We start from the raw sequence: 25779 nt of genomic DNA, 5'->3' as shown, positions 1-25779 counted from the left end.
AGGGGAGACTGAGATGAGCTCTTAGGCAGAAGCTCTTCCCTGGGAGGGTGCTGAGGCGCTGGCACAGGGTGCCCAGAGAAGCTGTGGCTGCCCCATCCCTGGCAGTGTTCAAGGCCAGGTTGGACACAGGGGCTTGGAGCAAGCTGCTCCAGTGGAAGGGGTCCCTGCCCGTGGCAGGGGTTGGAGCTGGAGGAGCTTTGAGGTCCCTTCCAACCCAACGCACGCTGGGGTTCTGTGATTCCATGAACTAAAGCCTTATCCCTGCGCACAGCCGCGGGAAGGCTCCGCACGGGCTGGGACGCACTTACCTCAGGTCAACCCCCCCAGGGCTTCATTTCAAACCGCATTTAAAGCGTGTTTGGGGCGCGGGGGCCGCTCCTCTCACCCCCGGTAACAGCCCCCTCACCCCGCTCCCACCCCTGAGGGAGGGCAGCGGCGGGGCGGAGCCGCCGCAAAATGGCCGCCGCCTCCCCCGGCCCCTTCCCGCCCTGCACGGCCGCGTCACTGCCGGCCGCTGCCCCGCCCAAGCCCCGTCCCGTCCCCGTCCCCCCCCGGTACCGGGCGAGGAGCCCCCGGTGCGGTGCCCGCATGCGGCGCGGCGGCTGAGGCGGCCCCGAGCCAGGCCATGCTCCCCCGGCCCCTGTGTCCCGCCGAGCTGCGGCGGGCGCCAGCCTCGGTCCGCAGCCGGGCGCGGGGCGGCGGCGGCCCCGTTCTGCTGCCCTCCATGCTGATGTTCGGCGTGATCCTGGCCTCCAGCGGGCTGCTGCTCATGATCGAGAAGGGCATCCTGGCCGACGTGAAGCCGCCGCCGCTGCACCCCGCGCCGGGGGAGCCGTCCCGGCGCGGCGGCGGTGCGGAGGCCGCCGGGGACGTGGAGTCCGAGGTGCTGCGGGACGTGCGGAACCGCACCATCGGCGCCGTGTGCGGGCAGCGGGCCATGCCCCGCAGCGTGTGGGAGCTGCCGGCCGGGCAGCGGCGCACGGTGCTGCGGCACCTCCTGGTCAGCGACAAGTACCGCTTCCTGTACTGCTACGTGCCCAAGGTGGCCTGCTCCAACTGGAAGCGCATCCTCAAGGTGCTGGACGGGGCGCTGGAGAGCGTGGACGTCAAGGTGAAGATGGACCACAAGAGCGACCTGGTCTTCCTGGGGGACATGAAGCCGGACGAGATCAGCTACCGCCTGAAGCACTACTACAAGTTCCTCTTCGTGCGGAACCCCATGGAGAGGCTGCTGTCGGCCTACAGGAACAAGTTTGGGGAGATCAAGGAGTACCAGCAGAAGTACGGGGTGGAGATCGTCCGCAGGTACCGCCGGAACGGGGGGAGCTCGGCCGGTGATGACGTGACCTTCGCCGAGTTCCTCCGGTACCTGCTGGACGAGGAGGTGGAGAGGATGAACGAGCACTGGATGCCCATCTACAACCTGTGCCAGCCCTGCGCCGTCCGCTACGACTTCATCGGCTCCTACGAGCGGCTCAGCGCCGACGCCAACTACGTCCTGGAGCGCGTCCGGTCGCCCTCCTTCATCCGCTTCCCCGAGCGGCAGCCCTGGTACAAGCCCGTCACGGCGGAAACGCTCCATTACTACCTGTGCAACACCCAGCGCCGCCTCATCAGAGACCTCCTGCCAAAGTACATCCTGGACTTCTCCCTCTTTGCCTACCCCCTCCCCAACATCACCAGCGAGTTCTGCAGGCAGTGAGCTGCGGGGCTTTGCTGAGGCCGCCGACGCTGTGGAACGCTCTGCTCTATGCAATCTGCCCTCGTTTTGTACTTTCCCGACCCTCTTTGTATGACATTTTATACACGACCCCTGCTACCCGAATACTTTTGTATCGTTCCCGTTTTAACGTGTGCGTACGACTCGAGCACAGGAGCTTTTGTAGAGCTGTTTGGCTTTAGACTCTTTTTTTACAGCAGGATGTGGAAAACATCTGTGAGGGAGCTGAGAAGTTGATACCTTTTGAGTATTTTTTCACCCTTTTCTGTGTTTTGTACCAAATAACGTGCAGCTGAATTGCAGGTGTAATACAGCTGGTGCAATACACCCGGTGTAGTACAGGCGGTGTAATACAGCAGATGTAGTACAGGTGGTGTAATACAGCCGATGTAGTAATACAGGCGGTGTAATACAGCTGATGTAGTACAGCTGGTGTAATACAGCCAGTGTAACACAGCTGGTGTAACACAGCTGGTGTAATATACCCGGTGTAATACAGCTGGTGTAATACAGCTGGTGTAATACAGCCGGTGTAACACAGCCGGTGTAATACAGCCGGTGTAATACAGCCAGTGTAATACAGCCGGTGTAACACAGCCGGTGTAATACAGCCGATGTAATACAGCTGTTGTAATACAGCCAGTGTAATACAGCCAGTGTAGTAAATACAGCCGGTGTAATACAGCCGACGTAACACAGCTGGTGTAATACAGCCGGTGTAATAAATACAGCTGGTGTAATACAGCCGGTGTAATAAATACAGCTGGTGTAATACAGCCAGTGTAATAAATACAGCCGGTGTAATACAGCCGATGTAACACAGCTGGTGTAATACAGCCGGTGTAATAAATACAGCTGGTGTAATACAGCCGGTGTAATACAGCTGGTGTAGTACAGCTGGTGTGCTGAGGATGCACAGTGGTTGATGCACTAAATATTAGCGCTGTTAAAACTGGTCCTGGATTAGGCAGGGGGCGGTTTTGGGGGTATGAGTAGAAGAAAAGGCTTTCCTAAACTAAGGCCCTATTTATCCTTTAGTTTCCCAGCTGTAGATGGTGGTTAAATAGGGCTGGTCTTTTTTTTCTGTGACAGTAGTACCTCTGGGGTTTATTGTTATTAATTATTTACCATTGAAATAAAACTAGTGATAGGATTTTGTGCAATGTTTAGGACTTGGAAGTACCAGCTCCTTACCTAGCGTAACGTATCTGATGCAAGACCAAGCCATAACAATTCCCTTTTCTCTCTCTGAATTGAAGCAATACAGACGGGGGGTAAAATCACATCCCATCCTGGTTCCTGGGCCATAAAACAGCAGAACCCCGTCCTGCAGGGTGCAGCTCATGCCATTGGCAGGCCTCTCTGGCTGCGTGGGTGCAAATCACTGTGGCAAACCACATTCTCCATCCACCTCTGAAACAACAGCGAGGCGAGGATTAGTCCTCCCTCCTTGTATGGAGGTGCAAAGCCTTTTTGTAGCTATTTGTATTTAATTATGGCCGTTAAGGGTGGGGAGAGGGGGCAGAACACTCTCCCTGGGAGGCTGTGTCCTCGTTTTTAATAAAGCTTTTATACGAATTGGCCTGGTGCTTAGTGCTTTTCCTTGGGTGTTAAGTGTGTATTTGCATTCGTGGAGAGGCCGCCTGCCCCTCGTGCTAAGCCATAGCATGGAATATGATGAAAAGGCAGCTCCTGCCTTGATTAATTTGTGTTTGAAGTGCCAGAGCAGCAGTAACAAGTGGAGAAGGAGCCCCAGCCCGACAAGGAGACGATTACACGACGCGGTAATGGGATGAAAAGCAGCAGTCGGCAGCAAAAGAGGCTCCTAATTGCTGTGGAGGTGACACAAAGCAGTGGGGATGGATTAGGGATGCTGCGGGAGCTTCCTGGGATTAATTTCACAAGAAAAGGGAGAAGGAAATGGAGGTGTTTTCCATAGGATTTGAGAGAAGGGCATGGAGTTGCAGCCAAGTGGCCGGAGGAAGGAGCCGAGCACAGCCCGAGTGGGTTTTACCTTGGGCACGAGGGCAGGGGCTCCTGACTTCCTGGACTTCATTCAACGTCAGCAGCCACCAGAACGGGTTAGAAATGGGCTTTGCTCTCACCGTGTCCACTCTGAGACCCGCGGTGCCCGTCTGTCCGCAGTGATCGTGGGCACCACATGGGAGCCTTCGGTGCCCGGTGCTGGAGGAGCTGGAGATGGGCCTTGTTCTCCAGCCAAAGGCACCAGAAACCACTTGGAATCTGGTGGTACGCCACCAAACAGCTGCTGCTGGAGGAGTGGGAGAGATGAGGTAACCCTGACCTTCAGGCCTCTCTAAGGAGGAAGAAGCTGGTTTGATTTTGCCACCTCCACCTGCTTCTGGGAAGCCCAGGGAATGTTTTCTGCCTGTTTATTGATGGGGTTTTAATTAAATCTCTGTTTTGCAGCAGGTTGAAAGGTTTGTGCCGTGTGTTTGTTTGCCTGCTGCAGCTTCTGTTCCCTATTAAATGTCTCCTGTTCCCTTCGTCCCGTTTATTGCACACAAAAGGCTTTTGATTTTCTTTGACTGCCTCTTACTCCTTTACTGGGTATCTCTGATCACTTTGTTTCTCCTTGAATAAAAGCAAACGGCTCCCACTTCCTTGTGCCTTCCCAAAAGGAGGGATTTCATGCAGGGAAGCCCCACAAAACCTCATAGCTTGGGCTGAAGTTTGTCACATACATGGCAAAGATGGGATAGGGTGGAAGAGTCTCCCAAAGGCTGGAGTGGGGGCATCTTGTCCGGTACCTCTAAACCTTATTTCTCCTACTTGATCAAGGTTATGGACTAGGTTTGATTTCCTTGTTTCCCTGCTGCAATGGGATGGCAAATACGAAAATCAGTGCGGTTTCCATTACTGGTTCCATGATTTATCCATGGCCCATAATACAACTGCCTGGGAGAGCTTTTGGCCGGGTAAGCAGGAACAGTCATGTCCCTCAGCAGCTCTACGGTGTCTTTCTTTTGCCAGGTGTGTATCCGGTGTGGAATAAATCAGGAGTGAATTCCAGAGCTGACAGCAACCGCTGGAGGCAGGAGAGGCCGAGCGGGATGCAGCCTCGCTCCGCAGGGACCTGGCCAGGTAATGTCTATGGAAGCAGGGAGAAGCACAAGCACAATCAAGGAGGAAACCCCCAAGGTCTGAACTGCTTTGGTTTGGTCAATCTCATTTACCCTGCTGCTTCCTGACCTGCTCCGGTTTGGCAGCTCCTTTCCCACCTCCATCTCCACACGTGCAGTCACCCCGTGGAATTAAAAGGTGATCTGATCTCTTCTGAATGACTGCATTTTGTTAGCCCTCAACATCACTGAGTGCCCCAGCCTCCCCCCACCTGGGTAACAGGAGGTTTTAGCACCGGGTTTTGTCCCTGCCTTTCCCTCCTCCTGCCAGAGCATCCACAGGGATTTAAGGCAGCCTGGGCTGTTCTGCTCTGGACCAGGTCTGTCCCAGTGAGGCCATGGGGAGGCACCAGTTACAACACCCTGCTTCACACGTGCTCTGTAACCCCAGGGATGCCTCTGCTGCAGCAGAGGTCAGTGGGCTGTTGATGGAGCTTAGCTTGCCAGGGAGCTTGTTCCAGACCCAGGGTGATGGGTCTTGTCCCACTTTAGCAGTGCCCCTGGGGAAAATCAAGGGGTGTGCGCACAAAAGGGTGATCGATGCCTGCCAAGCTCACGGGGAGATTCCAGGGTGTGGGATTAGAGCTGGCTGGCTCAGGGAGAAGTACCTGGGGGAGATTCTAGGGTTTGGAAATGGAAACAAAACCCTTTATGTTGTGCTGTTGTGTCACATCTGGGCAAAAGGCTCTGGGTAAAAGCATCCTAAGAGTGTCCTGAGTGGTGATTTGCCCTCCAAGATGGTGCCAATGGTGTTTCAAGGGAAATTCCATCTCATGCTTTTCCTTTCAAGGGAATTCCCTTCATATCCAGGGAAATCCCATCTCAGGTTTTACGTGAGAGTCTCCAGCCTCACTTCTAGCCAACCTCCTCTCCGTGCCAAGGAGTTTTCCAGGTCTGGTTTGCTCTTCCCTATCAGACGGGGTGGTTTCCTTTTTTTACTGGGAAAACACCTTTGGATTTTAAAACTTACCAGCACCTTTCCCCTTTGCTGACCCAAACCATGCATTTATAAACTCTTGGTTGCTTTTAGCACAGCTTGGTGTGATTTAGAGCCAAAAAGCTGGATGGATTCACTTTGCACCTCTTCAAAGTGCTAACGGGAGCAGAGGAATCCTGGTGGTGCTGCAGGAGAGGCTGAAAGTTGAGCACTGGTGGGTTTATCCATGAGCTGCAGATCTCTTCCACAAGGACCAGCGTGGGACAGGCACCACGCAGTGGCTCTCTGGAGCTGGACCACGTTGGTGAGCAATGCTTGCTGATGGGAGCTTGGGCAGTGAAAGTAAAGGGGAAAAACAGGACCCTTGGGGCTTCAGTGCACCCTTCTGCTCTCCTGAAAGTGCTTGTTGGGGTATTTCCCCCCTTATCCAATGGAGCTGGTGCAGGGCCTGGAGCCCAAGTGTGATGGGGAAGGGCTGAGGGAGCTGGGGGGTTCAGTGTGGAGAAGAGAAGGCTCAGGGGGGACCTGATGGCTGCCTGCAAGTGCCTGAGAGGAGGATGGAGCCAGGAGGGGCTGGGCTCTGCTCCCAAGGAACAAGGGATGGGACAAGAGGAAACGGCCTCAAGCTGCACCAGGGCAGGTTTAGATGGAGCTGAGGAACAATTCCTGCCCCAGAGGGTGCTCAGGCATTGGAACAGGCTGCCCAGGGCAGGGCTGCAGGCACCGGCCCTGCAAGTGTTCACACACTGTGGAGATGAGGCCTCAGTGCCATGGGTTGGGGGTGGCCTTGGCAGTGCTGGGGTAAGGGTTGGACTGGATGAGCTTGAAGGGCTTTCCCAGCCTGGTTGATTCTGATCCTATGGGGTTGGTGGGTTGGAGTTAAGCTCCCAGCAACCAGCAGAATCCTCTTTATTGCTGTGTCTCCCCAGCCACCTCCATGGACTCGCTCCAACAGCTCCACTTTTCCCCACACATTTCCCCTGTATATTCTCTTCTGCCTCCTCACCGCAGGTTTCCCCGAATCACTGCAGCCCTTCCCAGCTTTGTGCCTCTTTCCCAGGCCCTTTCCCACGGATGCTGCACACCCCATCCCTACAACCCCCCTGATCTCCCGGGACTCGGCCCCTCCTGCCTGCAGCCGACTTTAAAGCAACCACCATCCCCTCCCGTTACATCTTACAGCATCCTCCTTCCCGAGCCCCGGCTCTCCAGCTGCTCCCTCCCCGCACGCATCCCCAGCATCTCCCCCCGGCAGGGCTGGCTGGCAGGAAGCGGGCTGGCAGCCAGCGTGCTTGGAGGAGACGGATGGCTCGGAGCCACCGAACCACCTCATTGCCAGGAAACGCAGCCCACGTGTAAAGGATGATGGAGACCCCGAGGCTGCGCTGGCTTCGGCGGGAGGAAGGAGCTGGAGGCCTGAAAGTCCCTCTGGAAATGAACGTTCCTTGTTCTGCAGGAGGAAGGAGCACCAGGAAACCCGCCTGGATGCCTCCCGCCGTCACACGCAGGAGGGCGAGCTCCCTGCAGGGTAAGGAGAGCCCTTGGCTGGGTTTGAGGGTCAACCTTCAACTCTCATCCATTTGCCAGCTTAAGCTTCGTCCAGGTCCTTGTTGCAGCCCGCTGAGACCATTGCAGTGCCCTTCATTGCTGTGGTCTGGGGGGGTAAAGAGCTGGAAGGGTCTTAGTGCGAAACTTAGGACCTTCATCAGCGTCACGTGTGTGCTGGCAGCAAATAGACCTCCCCTTCATCATGAAACCTGCAGCAGCTCTTCATCCCCCACCGACACACTGATGTCTCCCTCGCCTTGTTCTCTTGTGCTGCCATCACGTTTCTCTCTTAAATCCTCCCTTTTTAGACATTTAAGAGGGCTTTGCCAGTGCTGGGCTCACTGGTGAGCTGACCCCACTGCCTGCCACAGCCATGCTGCTCCTGCATCAATCGTACTCATCTTTTAGGTTACATTTGCCCTGCTTGGGGCTAGCTGCAAGCAAACAAGCTGGATTTGGGCAAGTTTGGCCACTGGCTGCTTTTTGTCCTTGTCTTTGTAACGGGATAGGACCGTAAGTGTGGCCTCTGTGGTGTGCCCGGATCACCATGTGCAAGACCAGCCTTGTGCACCCCATGGGGTCTCCATCCTTACTCTGGAGGGTGGTTTCATCAGACCTTCACACCCCAAAACACACCAGGGCTGGGCTGTTCCCTATTTGAGGCATCTTCTCATGTGCTCGAGCCCACATGCCTCAGATTTCCATCAGTTCTATTAAGTGCATCCCTCCAGCCCATTGATTCCTTATTTCAGGCACACCAGTGGTTAGGAGGGATATTTGCAGCTGGGTTATGTGGATTTTGATCACCAGCAGTGGGAATTCTCAGAGCTGCCAAATCTCATCCAGGTTTTGGCCCTGGATCCAAGGTCTGTGTGGCAGGAGGGCTCCGTGCCCCACGTTTTGACCTGATCTTGTCTTTCTCTGGTCCATCGCAGGTATCCAGATGCTCCAGTGTGAGGTGGTGAAGGTTTTCCCAACCTGTGCACTGGGGAAAGGTGGGATGTTGCTCCATTGCTGAGCAGAACATTCGCATACATTGGAATCTCTGGGGCTTCTCAGGGCTCCTGGTCCCTGGGGGTGTTTGCAGGAGCAGGCTCTGTATCAGCGGGATGGGGATGGTGCCACGTTTGCAGCAGCAAAGCTCTCACCCATGTGAATACATCCCGTGGGTGGGCCCAGAGCTCTGAACACACAAAGTCTTTGTGTTTCCTGGAACATCAGGATTTCTTTAAAGGTTTCCCTGTAAAGCAGCTCTGTGCTTCATGAGTTTAGTTTCAGGTGGATGCGTGATGACGCAGAGCTGTTTGTCATTAGCCCCATCACCCTCATCTCCTCCCTTAGGCATTGACCTCCTTTATCACACAGCTTCGGTTTCCTTTTGTTGTGCCTCTGGAGCTCCCAGGAAGACGCTGGCACGTTGCCGGCTGCAGAGCAGCCAGTGAGGGGGCACCGTCCACCGAATTCACCCTGGGACCCATTGGGGTGCAGAAGGTGAGTGCTGCATTATACACGTGCTGAGAACACCCCGAGAAACACACTGGCTTCTTAGTGCTGCAACATCATGTGCCTGGAGCGGGGCTTTAACAAGCAGCCTGCAGCAGGTTGGTGGGACAGCGTGGTCTATGGAAGGGGTCCCTGCCGGTGGCAAAGGGCTGGAACTGGATGAGCTTTGAGGTCCCTTCAAACCAAACCACTCTGGGATCCTCTGAACCCCGCTGATGGCCCCGACGGAGCCGCCTTGGGCCGGCAATCCGGCTTTTCCGTGGGGCTGTGATGGGTTCCTATGGCAACCACGCCGCTTCCCGCTGCTTTTGCCTTTATGGCAATGCAAGAGCTGGGGCTCAGCTTCTGCAGCGAGTGCCCTGTCCCACGGCGCTGCCTGCGGGGTCACACCGAGCATCAGCCCCTGCCTGCGGCCTCATGGACGGTGCCGTGGGAGCACCCCAAGTGCATCCTGGCCACAGGCAGCAAATGTCAGGGTGCTCAGGGCCTGGGCTGAGTGACCTGGACACAGCTCTGGGGTATCCACTGAGAATGGGGTAAGAGGAAGGAGGCAGAGATGGGACGGAGCAGCCCTGAGGAGCAGGACTTGGGCTGCTCCAATGACCCGGCTTCAGTGAGCACTTGAACCTGGAAGCCCCCCATGTGCTGGGCTGCACCCCCAGAGTGTGAGCAGCAGCTCAGGGAGGGGATCCTGCCCCTCTGCTGCGTGAAGGGGAGACCTGAGAGCAGCTCCAGTGCCTAAAGGGGCTGCAGGGAACCTGGAGAGGGGCTTGGGACAAGGGCCTGTAGGGACAGGCCAAGGGGAATGGCTTGAACCTGCCCGAGGGGAGACTGAGCTGAGCTCTTAGGCAGAAGCTCTTCCCTGGGAGGGTGCTGAGGCGCTGGCACAGGGTGCCCAGAGAAGCTGTGGCTGCCCCATCCCTGGCAGTGCTCAAGGCCAGGTTGGACACAGGGGCTTGGAGCAAGCTGCTCCAGTGGAAGGGGTCCCTGCCTGTGGCAGGGGTTGGAGCTGGAGGAGCTTTAAGGTCCCTTCCAACCCAAACCAGGCTGGGATTCTGGAGCTCCTTATCACCCCCATGAAGGTGGCTATTAAAGCACAGAAAAGTGATGCTTTGCTTGTGGGATGTTTTGTGGGGAGCCTCCCAGCCCTGCTCCATCCTTGGCCTGTGGGAGAGCCCTGGGTGGTGGTGCCAGTCCAGGAGTGCTTTGGATGATGTGACTGTAGGTGCCGGGGGACTGGTACCACACACCCCACCTCTCCTCTCCAGCCTGGGGAGCAACATAACATTAACATGGCAAACGCTGGGCTCCTCTCTGGAAGGACGTGGTGACCTGTCAGTGTGATGGAGGAGATTCTCAGCATCGTTACAGGAGCCCAGTGCAGCATCAGGTAATGAATGAAAAGTAACCTGGGGTTTAAGAAATCACCATTGATTTCCTGCAGCGAGAGCCTGCGGCGCTGCGAGGAATGAGGAGGTGAGCTCCCAAAACGGCCTTGCAGCGAGCCGAGGAGGAGGAGGTACCCGGGGATGTGGAAGGGGATGGAAACGGGGCCGTTCGTGAACCATCTTTGGTGCTCCCCGTAATTCACCACTGCTGACGGATGCTGCAGTTCACGGGGGTGAGGCGCGTGTGGAGATGTTCGGGTTGCCCGATCCAGGGCATCTCCCCGCTGCCCGTGTGGCGTGGAGGGAAGTGCTGTTGGAAAGGGCACTAAATTCACCTTGCTCTGCTCCTTGGCCCGTCTTACCTCTCCTCTTGTTCTAAAGGAGCCTGTCCGTGCTCTGGGGCCACCGTCACTGGCTCTGCTGCGTCCTTTGCCAGCGCTGGAGGACGAGGATGGGGCTGCAGGGCTGTGGGGGTGAGCACGGGCTCTTGTGTAGCAGCGAGAAAGCAATTGCAGCTTTAATGCAGCTGGGGAAGGCTTTGCCCGAGGCAGCTTTTGGGCAGGGATTTGTTACCGCTCCTGAAGGCCCAGTTTGCTCCAGCACCGGGTTTGGTGTCGCACGAAGCAGTGAGGAGCAGGGCTTGTGTGAGAGCTGCTGGGATGCTGCGGGAGCAACCCCAGGGGCAGGGGGAAAGGGCATTTAATGCAATGCCTGAGCTCCCCCTGGAGACACCTGCGCCATCAGGGGATGGCTGCTGAGGCGGAAGACACCAAGAGCCCTTGGCTGATGTGACTGTTACAAAGCAGGTCTCTGCTCCACATCCCCGTGTCTGGAACACCAAGACCATCACTACTGGAGCATTTGGTGATGCTGTGCAGCAGGTCAGTGCCACGGGGCGCAGTGAGGCTCATCCTGTGCTGTGCAGCAACCTCGGTGGGCTGCGGTCAGTGTGAGGGTTCTTGCTCTTGGGAAAGCCAGCCTGCTTTGGGTGGATTGGATGGGCTGTATGCACCTGTACCCCTCAGAAAAGCTGTTCTCTGGCGTTATTCAGACTCCATCAGGAGGTTTAATTGCTACAAAAGCTTTATTTAGGTAGAAAAAGTGTCCACTGGTGCAGAGGTGCCTCCTCTTAAAAGTCTCAGAATCCCAGCCTGGTTTGGGTTGAAGGGACCTTAAAGCTCCTCCAGCTCCAGCCCCTGCCACGGGCAGGGACCCCTTCCACTGGAGCAGCTTGCTCCAAGCCCCTGTGTCCAACCTGGCCTTGAACACTGCCAGGGATGGGGCAGCCACAGCTTCTCTGGGCACCCTGTGCCAGCGCCTCAGCACCCTCCCAGGGAAGAGCTTCTGCCTGAGACCTCATCTCAGTCTCCCCTCGGGCAGGTTCAAGCCATTCCCCTTGGCCTGTCCCTACAGGCCCTTGTCCCAAGCCCCTCTCCAGGTTTCCTGCAGCCCCTTCAGGCACTGGAGCTGCTCTCAGGTTTCCCCTTCAGGAGCCTTCTCTTCTCCAGGCTGCCCCAGCCCAGCTCTCTCAGCCTGGCTCCAGAGCAGAGCTGCTCCAGCCCTTGCAGCATCCCCCTGGCCTCTCCACATTGCCACTCACGCAGTGAGGAGCACCCATACGATGCTAAACCCTTTGTGCCAGCAGCACCAGGACCGGTCCCCAGAGGGTTTTACAAACCTCCCTCACCAGCCCCATCCAAGAGCTGCAGCGAGGCTGCAGCAAACCCCAGGCTGAGTGACTCAGCTGCCTTGGCTAATAAGTGATGGGCTAAGGAGCCTGCACTCGCTGTTTGTTTTGCTCAGGCGGGGAGCACAAAGCAAACCCTCAGCAAGGACTGAAAATAGCAGCACTTCACGAGAGCAGCTCCGAGTGCTGCTCCTCGGGCCCCACGTGCGCTGCTCCTGCAGCCGGGCCCCCATGGGTTTGCTAGGAATAGGCTCCCCGTGGCTTGCAGGAGCACAAAAGGAGCAAGAAGTAGCGGTGTTCCAGTGGAAACCCTTCCCTGCTCTGCCCCGTCGTCCGAGCAACTTCCCTATGGAATGGGGAAGGAAGAACGAGCCTGGGAATTCCCACCTTGAGGTTGCCCAGGTGGGAAGTGCCTGTTCTCATGTCTCTGTCACATTGGCTTCGGAGTCAGGACCTGGGGCAAACCAGAAGGGAGCCCCCTCATATTTGTTGTGTTTCCCCCTTTCTCCGGTGGATGCTTTGGCCAACCTCTTCTTCCTCAGCGGCTCCATGCCCGTGCCGAGCCCCCTGCGCACCACCGCTCCCAGCTGCCTCGCCATGGCTGCCTCCCCGCAGGAGGATGAACGGGGCAGTAACAGCTTCTCCAAAACACCAATCCTCAAGGCTCCCGATTCCTCACCAGGCACCTGCCTCTACCCACACCCTGCAGCAGCCCCTCGGATGAGCTCCTGCTTCCACTGCCTGCCCAACGCCACCACGTCTCCCACCAGGCTTCACCCAGCCCCAGCCCCAGCCCCTCCATCCCTCCCCAGGGCTGCCTGGAGCACCCAGGAAGACCCAGCTCTTGTTGCCCAGAAATAGGCATCTTCTAAAGCTGTTGGAATAGCTCAAGCTCTTCCCTCTGCCCCCCAAGGCCATGGGGGTGGTCTCTCCACTGCGAGGAGATGCCCCATTGCCTTCCTGCTGCCCTGGGGCCAGCCTTTTTGCACACCTCCTCCTGGTCCTTGGAGCTGGGCAGTGGCGCGGTCACATCTCCCCTCTCCCGGTGGATCTCCCTTCAACTGATTCTGGAGGTGGTTTGGTTTTCTCTTCCTGAGCTCTTGGAAGTGTGAGATCCTTTCAGGCGAGCCCCAGTGGGTCTCTGTTCTCTGTGCCTCAGCCACGGGCACGTTATTAACCCGGGGAGGGATAAAGCACTTTCTCTGTGTGGTTCCAGCGTGAAGCCTTTTTGTGTGTGAGTGATGCAAACCACGTGAAAACCCGAGGCAATAACTGTGTTTCTTCCTGCAAATTCCATTGAATCAATCCCAGCCTGGTTTGGGTTGAAGGGACCTCAAAGCTCCTCCAGCTCCAGCCCCAACCCCTTCCACTGGAGCAGCTTACTCCAAGCCCCTGTGTTCAACCTGGCCTTGAGCACTGCCAGGGATGGGGCAGCCACAGCTTCTCTGGGCACCCTGTGCCAGCACCTCAGCACCCTCACAGGGAAGAGCTTCTGCCTTATCTCCAACCCTGTTTCAGTCTGAGCCCATCACCCCTTGTCCTGTCACTCCAGTCCCTGATGAAGAGTCCCTCTCCAGCATCCTTGCAGCCCCCTTCAGACACTGGAAGCTGCTCTGAGGTCTCCACGCAGCTCCTCTTCCCCAGTGTTCTCAGGCTGTCAAATGGGACCAGCTGGCTCCTTTAGGGGTGCTCTGCAGCCCTTTTACCACCTGCGTCTCCCCTCAGAAACTGGGGACTGTAAAAGAGAAGCAAAGAGCTGCTGTTTCCATGCGACTCTTCCCTCTTTACCTGCACTAGATGGGGAGAAACGACTCCAGGAAGCAAGTGGCCAAGGAGCGAGCATCCTGTGTGACGTTGCTGGTGGAGCAGAGGCAGGAGCCGAGGCTGTGACCTCAGGAGTCAGGGTTGGAAGGAGTGAAAAGTTACCAGGTTAATTCAGTTCCCTGCTCCTGATGGGAGGACAAAGGAGGATGGGAGGACAAAGGAGGACGGGAGGACAATGAGGACCTTTCCAAGAGGCGATGCAGTACCCAGGGCAAACCTCAGTGACCCTTCAGCTCCATTTAGAGCTAATGGAATAATCTCTGTTTATTCTGGACAAAGGATTTAATCATCTGCAGCTGTGGGAGAAACTCAACTGATGGTAATGAAACCTTGCATGGATGTGAGCTCTTTCAAATGATGCTCTCTCGAGTGCTTTCTAAAGCACTGTCTTAAATGGCATTGTCTTGCTCTTAGAGCTTTTGGAGATGTCCAGACAGGCCGAGGTTGACAGCCTGGGCTCTCCCTCTTGTTAGAGCCCTCTGTGGCTTTGTCTCCGATGTTCTCCCTTTGGAGATCTCTGGTCAGAAGAATCCCATTGGCAGAGCCCTTCTGCTTCAGGGAGGTTTCCGACTTCAAGAGCCCAAGGCGGAGGAGGATGGGGAATGGGTGTGGGAGGGCACGGGGCTGCTCTGCCACGCCGGACACCGACACAGCCCTGCCCGGAGCTGGTGCTGGCGGCGGGGCTACAAGAGAAGGTTGAGGTCTGGGAGGTTGGTCCACGGAGGTGCCCTCAAGCAGCTCGGGCTGGGGAGCATCAGCAGCCTGGGTACCTGAGGGTGAGGAAGGAGCCATCAAACCAGCAGGGGCTGGAGGGTGGGCTTGGAGGGCAAAACCAGAGTGGCTTGGAACAGGCAAGCTCAGCCACATACCTGAACGATGGGAAATCACTAATTCTAAGCAATTTAAGGAGGACCGTGTGAGCCACAAGAAGGCAATCCACCTAAAAGGAGTATTACCAGTCTCCAAGTCATGTTCTGGCACACGTAGGAGCTACAGGGCACCACATCTCAGTAGAGAAGAGGATCATAGAATCATAGAATAATAGAATCATAGAACAGTCAGGGTTGGAAAGGACCTTAAGATCATCCAGTTCCAACCCCCTGCCATGGGCAGGGACACCTCACACTAAACCATGGCACCCAAGGCTCTGTCCAACCTGGCCTTGAACACTGCCAGGGATGGAGCATTCACAACCTCCCTGGGCAACCCATTCCAGTGCCTCAGCACCCTCACAGGAAAGAATTTCCTCCTTAGATCCAATCTAAACTTCCCCTGTTTCAGTTTGAACCCGTTACCCCTTGTCCTGTCACTGCAGTCCCTGATGATCTCGAGGCCTTTAAATACCCCCCTGCAACAGAAATCTGCTGCAGCTGAGACACCCGCAGCTGAGAATTGGTTGGGCATTGGCAACGTGCAAAGACCCCGACCAAGGAGGTCTTCATCAATTGCACCAAGTGAGGAAGTGCTGAAGCAGGATGCGGCCTGCAGAGAGCTGCCCACAAAGCTCAGGGTAATTCAACAAACACCTTCAGCTTTGCCTAATTTAGCCCCTCTCTAGCTCCTGGCAACAGGCTCTTTGCAGGTTTGTTGCTGGGAGCAAGAGCAGCACCAGGCTGGCAGAGCCCTGGGTTATCCACTGTGCCCAGCTGGGAAGGGTCTGCAGGGAGGGAGGGAGCTCAGGCAGAATACCCAGCGCAAGGCTTTGCACCGAAGGATGGTTCAGCACAATTACCCCTTCTCTACCCCCCTCCCCGGTCCCGGGAGCCGCGGCTCACAGCAGCTCCTTGGGGGAAGCGCTGCAGCAGCAGCCGCCGTCCAACTTGTTTTCATCACCCGTTTATCCAATTTACTCCCATTACGGAGACAAACGATGTTGTTCTCCCTGGAGCCCGGTTCCTTGAAGCGGGGGCTGCGGAGCGGTCCTCAATTGGTTCGCAGAAGATGCTCAGCGCCGGCTTCCCCGCTTCCCGCACGTGGGCTGGGCAGAGGATGGGATAGGTGATGGGAGCTGTGTTTCAAAGCCTCATTGCATCAGTGCCTCTGAGCCAGAAACAGGGGAGGAAAGGCCGAGAAGAGCTATTTAGGGCAATTGAAAGGGTTTTAATTACGGGTGAAGTAATAGAGCTTGTGATGGGAGGAGATGAAGAGAGAATCGACGGAGGAGAGCCGCGATTTCCGCTGGTGCCAGCGGTTGAAGGAGGACTAATAGCCCAAGGCAGGTAGTGAAAATGGGTCCTTTCAGCTCCATTAACACTAAGTGGGAGAAAATGATATTTCCTGAGAGGGAAGGGCCGGATCCTGCCCCTATTCCTTCCATTCTCTCGGCTCAGAGATGCAAACCCCCATCTGCTGTCTGCTCATGGCTCACAGAAACACAATTGTCATAAACCTGGGAACTCTGCCCGTTCAGGGGATGTCTCTCACACAGCCTTGACTTGAGCAGGGGCTTCCTTGACTTTGAAACTGCAGGGATTTTTGTGTGTTGGGGAAGTTAAGAAGAAAAGGGAAGGAACCCACCCAGAGGGGCCTCCTCTTTCCACTGTATTTGATCTTCCAGTGCCTGAAGGGGCTGCAGGAAGCCTGGAGAGGGGCTTGGGACAAGGGCCTGTAGGGACAGGCCAAGGGGAATGGCTTGAACCTGCCCGAGGGGAGACTGAGATGAGCTCTTGGGCAGAAGCTCTTCCCTGTGAGGGTGCTGAGGTGCTGGCACAGGGTGCCCAGAGAAGCTGTGGCTGCCCCATCCCTGGCAGTGCTCAAGGCCAGGTTGGACACAGGGGCTTGGCTTGGACCTGGCTGAGCTTTGAGGTCCCTTCAGCCCAGACCAGGCTGGGATTCTAGGGTAGGAGTTGACCTTCATCCCTGTCTAGGCTTGCTCCCGCCCTCCAGAGGCAATCCCGCTCCCTCCCAGGGTTTTGCAGGGCTCTTCCCACCGCATGCAGCCCGTGCATCATCTGCTGCCGCTGCTCTTGTCCCTTCTGCTGGTTCTTCGGGCTCGTGTTCAAGGACAAGAGAACTGGAAGCGCTGAGGACTGCAGCAGCCCCGGCCCAGCTGCACCCCTGTTTCCTCCCCGCGGGATAACAAGAGCAATGGGGAAACAGGGGCTGAGGCTGGCGGGGATCCTGGGGCTGAGATTTCCCATTGGGAACACTCAAGCTTCTGCCTTTGTTTTCTCTGCGTCTTCAGCCAAAGGTCAAGGCTTTGGTTCGGCTCTTGTTTGCTGCGGGGCTCAGCTGGAGGAGAGCCGGGCTCACGGAGCCCAGTGCAGCATCAGGGGGGAACGATCCATACAGAGCCTGGAAAAGCTTCCTCCTGCCTCCGAACAACAGCAGGAGCAGGGCAACGTCCGCGCGGGGCTGGAGCCTCCGTGCCAGGGTGAGGTGGACTGGGAGGACCTGTCACGGCTCTGGGGTGCAGGGCCCAAACCTTGATCCCAGCTTCTTCGTTTGCTCACCTGGAAAGCAGGGAAACGGAATCCCCCGGTCAAGGGGCAAGAGCTGGGCACTGGGAGAAGGGGGCAGCAGGCAGAGCTTGCTGCAAGGCCAGGCTGGGCACAGGGGGAAGATCCTCCCCCCGCATTCCCATGGCGCTGAATGGGGTGGAAAAGGGATTGCAGCGGGAGGGAAGCCTCCTCCCAGCTGCCCAGAGCAGCTCAGCCGTGCTGAGTGCAGTGGGGCTTGGTGGGGATAGGGCAGCCCTGTGCCACCCTGGGGGCATTCCCTGCCATTGAAACTGCTCCCCCTGAGGCCAAGGCTCTTGGGCATTGTTTGAGCTGAAGGAGACCTCCCGGTGATGTGTGTGTGAGGCGAGGGGGCTTCGAGTTCCCTCTGGAGCAGGTCAAGGTGAGGATGCTCTTGCTTAGGTGGGAGCAGAGGCCCCTGGCACCCATAGATAACACAGAGGGGATCCAGAGTGCTCCATCCCAGGGCTGCTTCCAACCCTGCTCTTCACAAGGAAAGAGGCAGGAAAAGCTGAACTGGAGAGGAGGAAGGGAAAACCACCCTGGTCTCCCCTGCAAGGGGACATCCCCAGGCACCCAAGCCCCCTGAGCACCCAGCAGTGCCCTGCAGCACCTCGGCATGGATCCATTCGGGCAGTTGGAGCCCCATGTAAGCACCCAGCACACTGGGATGGGTACGACACGGTCGGATCCATGCACCCCGGCCCCTGTCGCAGCAGCAATGGCTCTGGTTCATTCACAGCCATTTTCCTCCCCACGTTTCGCAGGGTTCTCGTGGGTTGGAGCCTGATTTTCCCTCCCGCAGGAGGAAGCTTTCAAGCCCTGGGGCAAACCACAGCGAACCCCTCAATGGGGGACCAGAGGCACAGGAGCTCCACGTCTCTGCTTAAACAGGAGCTGGAAAGCACCAGCTGAAGGGGCACAGCTGGGGTCCCGCTTGTGCTGCTTGCAGGCTATGGGATGCACCTGGAAAAGCCATTGCTTGGCTGAAGGAAACCTGATCTGCTTGAGCTTGGTTCTCGCTACGGGCTCACAGGCAGAGGAGCTGCCATGGCACTGCAGAGCCTGGGGACCACGAGCCTGGCAGTGAATCCATGTGTCCATCCCAGCCCGGGGCCGTCTTCCCCAAGGAAACGCTGCCCATGGGTGTGAAAGCAGAGCTGAAGGCAAGTGATGGCTTCACCTGGGATACGTGGCTCCAGAAGAGGGGAATCCTGTTTGGTTTGGAGCTCATTGATCCTAAACAGCACTTTGCTGCTTCCTGCCCCATTTCACCCTCACGAGGGGCTTCCTCTGTGCTCCACAGCGCAACTGCAGCTGGGTTGGGAGCACAGGACAAGAGGAACCGGCCTCAAGCTGCACCAGGGCAGGTTTAGATGGAGCTGAGGAACAATTCCTGCCCCAGAGGGTGCTCAGGCATTGGAACAGGCTGCCCAGGGCAGGGCTGCAGGCACCGGCCCTGCAAGTGCTCACACACCGAGGAGACGAGGCCTCAGTGCCATGGGTTAGGGGTGGCCTTGGCAGTGCTGGGGTAAGGGTTGGACTGGATGAGCTTGAAGGGCTTTTCCAGCCTGGTTGGTTCTCGGGTTCTCTCCTGTTGATTAAAAGGGACAGAGCCACTAAATCCCTTTTGCCTGTCCTCTTTCCAAGCTAACTAAAGGTGGAAGAAGGTACAACATCAAGCATGAGCAGGCAGCAAGCTGGCAGGGAGCAGGGTGCCGGCAGTGAGTACCAGTGAGCAGGCAATGAGCAGCAGTGAGCAGCAGGGTGCAGGCAATGAGCAGCAGTGAGCAGGCAGTGAGCAGTGAGCAGCAGGGTGCAGGCAATGAGTAGCAGTGAGCAGCAGGGTGCAGGCAATGAGTAGCAGTGAGCAGGCAGTGAGCAGCAGTGTGCAGGCAGTGAGCAGGCAATGAGCAGCGGTGTGCAGGCAGTGAGCAGTGAGCAGCAGGGTGCAGGCAATGAGTAGCAGTGAGCAGGCAGTGAGCAGCAGTGTGCAGGCAGTGAGCAGTGAGCAGGCAATGAGCAGCGGTGTGCAGGCAGTGAGCAGTGAGCAGCAGGGTGCAGGCAATGAGCAGCAGTGAGCAGGCAGTGAGCAGGCAATGAGCAGCAGTGTGCAGGCAGTGAGCAGGCAGTGAGCAGTAGGGTGCAGGCAGTGAGCAGCAGTGAGCAGGCAGCAGGCAGCAGTGAGCAGCAGTGTGCAGGCAGCGAGCAGCAGCGTGCAGGCAATGAGTAGCAGCGAGCAGCAGGGTGCAGGCAGATGAACACCTACAGCGTACCTGTGGTGAGAAAGCCGGGTGCACTGAGCGGGTCTGATCATTCCCTCATTCCACAGCTCCTGTCCGGCCTTTTCTCTCCAGCCAGAGCTGCCAAAGCCTCATTTCTTCAGCCCTGGCCCCAAGGACCTGCCCCCAGCAGTGGCAGTGGAACACGTCCAAGGCGGTGTCCTCCCGGGACACCGGTGACCAAGCACCACTCCAGGGTAGTTCATGCTTGTGGATGTGGATCAATACAGACACAGCCTGAGCTTGTGAAGCCTTTATTAGAAGGAAGGACAAGCACTGAACCTCCCGCGTTTCTCCTCCAGGTCAAGCAACGCAGCCTTCACCCCGAGCACAACCCTGAGCAGCCAGCAGAGAGCTGCAAGCAGCAGTTCCCTGCTCCACACATACCTCCAAGGACACAAGCATCCGGTCCCTTTGCATTCAAGGGGTCTCCATCTCTGCTGGTTGCACCACAGGAGGTAATAGAGCCCTTCCAGGACCACGGTAAGGGTCTCAGCAGGAAGGTGAGTGGGCAGCAGCTCCTGTTAGGGTCCAGCACTGGAAGATGCCGAGCTGATCCCTGAAAGCACAAGCGATGGCCAATGCCATGGGCAGTGTTCATGCAGCACCAAGGACAAGCTGCTTTGGGGCTTTAACGTCCTGTCCCCAGGCAGGAGGAGCAGTGGGAGAGAGGTGGCTCAACCCCATGGAGCACAGCAGCAGATGGTGAAGCAAAGGGTGGCCAGAAGCTGTTGTGAGCCTGCAGCTTGGTGCTGATGGTGGTGCTGGTGCCTGTGGGCTATCCTGGGAAATCAAGACGTTAACATGGAGCTGGGCATCTGGGTGCACGGAGACGCTGCCCTCTCAGAGTTCAGCTTGCACAGACCCCGCTGATGGGCCACAGATGCACAAGGTACCTGGAGAAACCAACCAGCATCCAGCAAGCAAACCCACCCTTACGGGTAGCTCTGGGTTAGAGCAGCCCATCCCCAGCATCCCCTCCTGCACCCAGGGAGCTCAAGCATGGACGTTCTTAAATTACTCAGGGAGCAGAGACTGAGGCTTGCTGGTGCCCCATCCCTCTGAGTCCCACTCGGCTGTGAAGAGCAGTGACAATTGCACTTTGGAGGAGCTGGGACCTGGTCACAGAGATCCCTTCAAGAGGTCAAGCATGTTCTGAAAGCTGCCCCCGTGCTCCACACAGCTCTGGGTGGAGAACACGTTTCTGAGTGTCCATTGTCCTTGCACCACGGGCTGCAATTTCAAAGGAGAAATGCAGCAATTTAACGGCTACCGGGAGAGCCGGTGCTCTTCCAGAGGCAGAAAGTGCTGCCCGTTGCTTAGGAACAACCTTCATCCCACAGAATGAAGACGGACGCGCTCCAAAGTGTGTTTAAATGCACCCCAGGTGTGTTTGTCTGGCTCAGACCTGACCCATCTGCAGATAAACCATAGGGAAGTCACTGTGCTGCAGGTACAGCACTGGCTGCGTGTGGTACCCAGCCAGGAGCTGGGGTCCAGGTTGTGTGCCCCATCCCAGCCAGGAGCTGGGGTCCAGGTTGTGTGCCCCATCCCAGCCAGGAGCTGGGGTCCAGGTTGTGTGCCCCATCCCAGCCAGGAGCTGGGGTCCAGGCTGTGTGCCCCATCCCAGCCAGGAGCTGGGATCCAGGGTGTGTGCCCCATCCCAGCCAGGGGTGAGATCCAGGTTGTGTGCCCCATCTCATCCAGGAGCTGGGATCCAGGGTGTGTGCCCCATCCCAGCCAGGAGCTGGGGTCCAGGTTGTGTGCCCCATCCCAGCCAGGAGCTGTGTGCCCCATCCAGGAGTGTGTGCCCCATCCCAGCCAGGGGTGAGATCCAGGGTGTGTGCCCCATCCCAGCCAGGAGCTGGGGTCCAGGGTGTGTGCCCCATCCCAGCCAGGGGTGAGATCCAGGGTGTGTGCCCCATCCCAGCCAGGAGCTGGGGTCCAGGCTGTGTGCCCCATCTCATCCAGGAGCTGGGATCCAGGGTGTGTGCCCCATCCCAGCCAGGGGTGAGATCCAGGGTGTGTGCCCCATCCCAGCCAGGGGTGAGATCCAGGATGTGTGCCCCATCCCAGCCAGGGGTGAGATCCAGGCTGTGTGCCCCATCTCATCCAGGAGCTGGGATCCAGGGTGTGTGCCTCACCCCAGCCAGGTGTGAGATCCAGGCTGTGTCCTATCCCAAGCCAAGAGATGGGAAAAGGGCTGTAAAAGCCACATAGGAAACTTGCTCATCCCATTGTTCTGCTGCAGTGAACCAAGGAGCTGGTGTTTCACTGACACTCGGGTCTTCCCTGCTGTCTGGGTCAGGTGAAAACCCCTCCTCCTGCCCCAGCATGTCTACGTGGGCTGGCAGGTACATCCTGCTCCGAATTACTCTGGAATTACGCTGCCTTTGCCTGGTTGGGGTGCTTGTTGCTGCACCGGTTTGTGTTCCCAAAGAACGAAACATCCTTGAGCTGCTCCTAATTGCAGCTCCACCACGAAGCCCATGGGTTCCTTGCCTTGTGGCAGGCACAAGGGACCTGGGAGCAGCAACATGCCACCACAACCAGCACCCAACCTGCTCCCGTCTAAAGCACAGTGCACACAGGTCCAAAAGCAAAACTGATCTCTCGAGGACCTTCAGTTAAGACAATCTGGTTTGCAAAGCGATCTTATCCGAGACCCCAGTGGAAGCATCTGCCAGCGTGGAGCAGGTGTTGAACCGGGAAGCCCTGCAGGACATCAGGCTGGAGCTCTTCTTCTTGCGGTAGAAGCAGCTGCTGAGGTGGAACCAGAACTTGTCGTGGAGGGAGGCGTAGATGAAAGGGTTGTAGCAGGCAGAGCTCATGGCAATCAGGTGGCAGGAGACCTGGATGACGTTGATGTACCTCTTGTCCAGGATGGTGAACTCCTCGTCGATGTCTCTGATGAAGTTCACCACCTGGAGGGGCAGCCAGCAGACAGCAAAGCACACCACGGACACGGTGAGCACCCGAAAGGTCTTCTGCTTCGTTTTGGTCCATTTCTCTTGGCAGGGGTAGGCAGCGCCCGGGACCTTCCTCCTCCGCAGGTGGTAGGTGATGGCACAGAAGGAAACGGACACTGCCAGCAGCGGGAGCACGTAGGACAGGAGGAGCATCAAACACGAGTACAGCAGCCGCGCTCGCTCTTCGTGCTTCCAGAACTCCTCACAGATGATCATGTCGTGGCCGATGGTGTTGAGGTCCAAGTAGTGCGTGTGCAGCGAGGTGGGAATGGAGGCCACGATGGAGAGCAACCAAATGCAGGCCACAAGGCAGACGCAGGACCTGTGGCTGATCCTCCTGCGGATGGGGTACGCCACCACCACGTACCGGTCGATGGCAATGGCCGTGAGGGACAGCACGGACACGAAGACGGTGGCAGCCTGCATCAGGGTGACGAAGTAGCACATGAACATCCCAAAGAGCCATCCCCGTGCCTCGAAGGCGTAGGAGACGGTGAGGGGGACGCAGGCCAGGCACATGATGAAGTCGGCCACCGCCAGGTTCCCGATCAGGAAATTGGTGGTGCAGTGCAGCTTCTTGGTGAGGGCGATGAGGAGGATGAGGAAGAGGTTCCCCGTGCACGCCACTGCCACCAGCGTGGCATAGAGCGGGATGAAGAGCGGCTTGAGCTCCAGGAGGAGGTCCAGGCCGGTGAAGAGAGGGGCTGAGCCGTTGTGCCAGGAGTCGTTGGGCAGGCGGCTGTGAGCCATGGGGGTCTCCTGCCAGCACTGCTCCTCCACACCTAGAAACCAGGGATGGGAGCGTCAGCCCTGACCGCGGAAGGAGCCTGCTCTGGTTGTGCTTGTGGGCAGAAGAACCTGTCCCCAGGGTCCACCCAGGTCCTTCTGCCCTGCCCTGTACCGATGCACCAGCTGACTTACGAGATGTGGGACCTTTTAAGAGCAAAGGTGCCCGCGGCAGACTCAGCGGAGCTTCTGTAGGGATAGGCCGGGAATGAAGCGGTTAACCAGCACGGCACGGAGCTGCCGGCTTGAAGCAGCCGGGTGGGGATGCTCGGATCGGGTCGGGAAGAACCCCTGGAGCCGTGCTGGCCTGAAGCAGAACAAAGGGACTCCTGCAGCATCTTTTGCTTTCCATCTCCCCCCTCACCTCGTCCACCCCGACCGGCCGGCAGAAGGATGCTCTCCATCCCTGTCCCCCCCAGTTCATCCCACCCGCTCCCACCATCCCCGTTCCCCCCGACTCATCCCGTCCCACCGCTGTTGTACCGGTCAGTTGTCGTTCCCCGGCTGGGTTCGGGATCCCCCGCGGGGCTCCCCGCAGCCCAGACCCGCTCCCGGCAGCGCAGGCGGCTGATGCCGAGCGTGTTTCAGCAGCAAGCACACGGAGATGGAGAATCACCCCCAAACCCACCAGGACCCCCCCTCCCAGCAGCACCTGACCCGTCCCCCCGCGGCGAGTCAAAGCAGCCCTAATTAATTACTCCCTGTAATTAGCGGGGAGGGGTTATAGAGGGAGGGCTGCGCCGCTCACCCGCCCGGCCGGGCTCGGTGCCTCCGAGAGCCGCGGCTGTCCCCGGCAGCCGCTGGGTTTTGAAGGTTCTTTGTTGCCCCCGCTCCCGGCGCTGAGCTCCCCCCCGGCGGGCACAGGACGTTCCCCGCGCAGCGCTCGGTATTGCAGGTACAGCCCAGCCCCACGGGGCGCGGGGGGAGCCCCGGGGGCGGCGGACGTGGGGACCGCAGGCTCGGAGAGAAGGGGGGCGCTGGGGGAACGGGGCGGGAGGGCGCAGGGACCGCGCGGAGCTACCGGGCACCGGCAGCGGCCGCCCCGTCGGGGGTCCCAGCAGGGAGGGGATGAAGGCAGCCGTGGGGTGAGGGCAGCCCCCATGGGGTGCCGGCACCCGGGGGGCTGAGGGCAGCCGTGAGGGGTGCTGGTGGCCGGTGGGTTTCGATGAACACCCAGCCACGGGGTGAGCGCCAGCCCTCGGGGGCCCGTGGTGTGGGGCACAGGCATGGGGTACAGCCTGTCCCCAAAGCCAAGCGGCTCCAGTCAAGGGGCTGGCAGTGGGGGACCCATCGCCATGGGGAGGGGGGATAAATGTGTCATTTTGCATGAAAAACTATCCCCCCCCCCGGCCGGGATCCCTGCCCTGCTTCCCAAGCCACGGAATTGAGCAGAATGGTCCCAAACACCAACGGGAGGAAACAGCAACGGGGCTGCAGGTTACTGAATGCGAATCAGAAGACTGATTCCACGTGCAAGATCTTTTCATCTTCTCGTTCCCAGCTCACTTAAATAAGGGGGAATCAAAACTCACCATCAACAGGGCCATGGAAATTGCCAGCTCAGCCCTAGAAGTTCTGCAAAGTTACAACCTTTGGTGAGCAAAGGCTGCTCCTTTGTCTCATCCTGGTGGATGCGGGCTGGGGTTATTGAAGCTGGCTGGGAGCTCATCCCTGCCAAAGCATCAGCAGGAAGAAAATCATCTTTGTCTCCATCTCACAGCCTGGCCGAGAGCTGCTCTGGGTTTTAAACAGGAGAACAATCAGACAAGGGAAGCAGAAGGCTCTTAAAAGACCATTTGAGATGGGAGATAGATCTGAACATGACAGTAGAGTAATGAGTCGCTGGCACAGGGCACGTCCACCCCACATCCAGCTGCACCATGGCCAGGACAACCTGATAGCAGCACTGGGAGCTTCTCCCTCTGCACTTGTTATCCTGGAAAAGCCTTTTCTAACCTGATCTTTGCTGCTTCCAGACTCTGTGGGTAAGTAACTGTTACCCAAAGCTCATCTCACCCCACACAAGGGGTTCTGTCTCTGAACAGGCACAAGGGATGGGTTTGAAAGCTGTGACCCACCTGGTCTGTGAGCTGGTGATTGGGATTTTACTGGAAGTCCCTGGATCGGGTGGAAGCAGACAGTGCCTGTGCTCCCTGCCACACAGAGGGCAAAGAGCTGGTGTCTTTGCTGTGCTTGTAGGGATCCTCCTGCTCAGAGGAGCAGGCTTATGGGACAAATCAAGGTACATGGGGCAGGTGAGCTTCTCTCTCCTGTCCCTTGCACAGTCAGGTAGGTGTAACCAGCAGCAAAGACCCTGTGTGTGTCTATCAGTGCAAGTTCAAAGCCCTCAGCTCTTTCTGTATCACCATAATTCTTTCCCAGACCCTTTCCTGGTACTCCTGAGCTATTTCTAAAGGGGAAATAGTGAGAGCTACTCTCTGAGGTCCCTTCTCTAGAGGAAATGTTGGGTTATAGGACCAGGAACTGTGTTTCAGTACAGGTGTTTTGAATACATTTCTTTCTCATCTCACTTT

General features: G+C 57.6%; 2 protein-coding genes across 3 annotated transcripts; one reads left to right on the top strand and one right to left on the bottom strand.

Annotated features, from left to right (window-relative positions):
- The first annotated feature begins 625 nt into the window (after positions 1-625).
- On the top strand, positions 626-1725 carry CHST14 (carbohydrate sulfotransferase 14). Its single transcript, XM_057430566.1, has one exon. It carries the CDS (start codon positions 626-628, stop codon positions 1700-1702), a length of 1077 nt encoding a protein of 358 aa, XP_057286549.1. The 3' UTR covers positions 1703-1725.
- Positions 1726-20537: 18812 nt separating this feature from the next.
- LOC130610561 (prolactin-releasing peptide receptor-like) lies at positions 20538-23491 on the bottom strand. 2 transcript variants are annotated; one of them, XM_057430565.1, is made up of 3 exons: positions 23381-23491; positions 22362-23241; positions 20538-20723 (listed from the first exon to the last, which is right to left on the bottom strand). In XM_057430565.1, the coding sequence occupies exons 2-3, from the start codon at positions 23207-23209 to the stop codon at positions 20627-20629; spliced, it is 945 nt and encodes a 314-aa protein (XP_057286548.1). In that variant the 5' UTR covers positions 23210-23241; positions 23381-23491; the 3' UTR covers positions 20538-20626. The 2 variants fall into 2 exon arrangements, with proteins under 2 accessions (XP_057286548.1, XP_057286547.1); XM_057430564.1 differs by lacking the exon at positions 20538-20723 and having other exon boundaries at positions 22020-23241.
- Positions 23492-25779: the final 2288 nt, after the last annotated feature.

Source organism: Pezoporus wallicus, unplaced genomic scaffold, assembly GCF_028554395.1.
Source record: "Pezoporus wallicus isolate ANWC-B61680 ecotype Strahan unplaced genomic scaffold, APGP_CSIRO_Pwel_v1 contig_8824, whole genome shotgun sequence".
Classification (NCBI taxonomy): Eukaryota; Metazoa; Chordata; class Aves; order Psittaciformes; family Psittacidae; genus Pezoporus; species Pezoporus wallicus.
Note: the sequence above shows the minus strand (reverse complement) of the source record. Positions and strands in the feature narration are given on the sequence as shown.

Excerpts from the sequence above, each read along its gene's own strand:
- CHST14 (XM_057430566.1), top strand. The coding sequence starts at position 626 with ATGCTCCCCCGGCCCCTGTGTCCCGCCGAGCTGCGGCGGGCGCCAGCC.
- LOC130610561 (XM_057430564.1), bottom strand. The coding sequence starts at position 23,209 with ATGGCTCACAGCCGCCTGCCCAACGACTCCTGGCACAACGGCTCAGCC.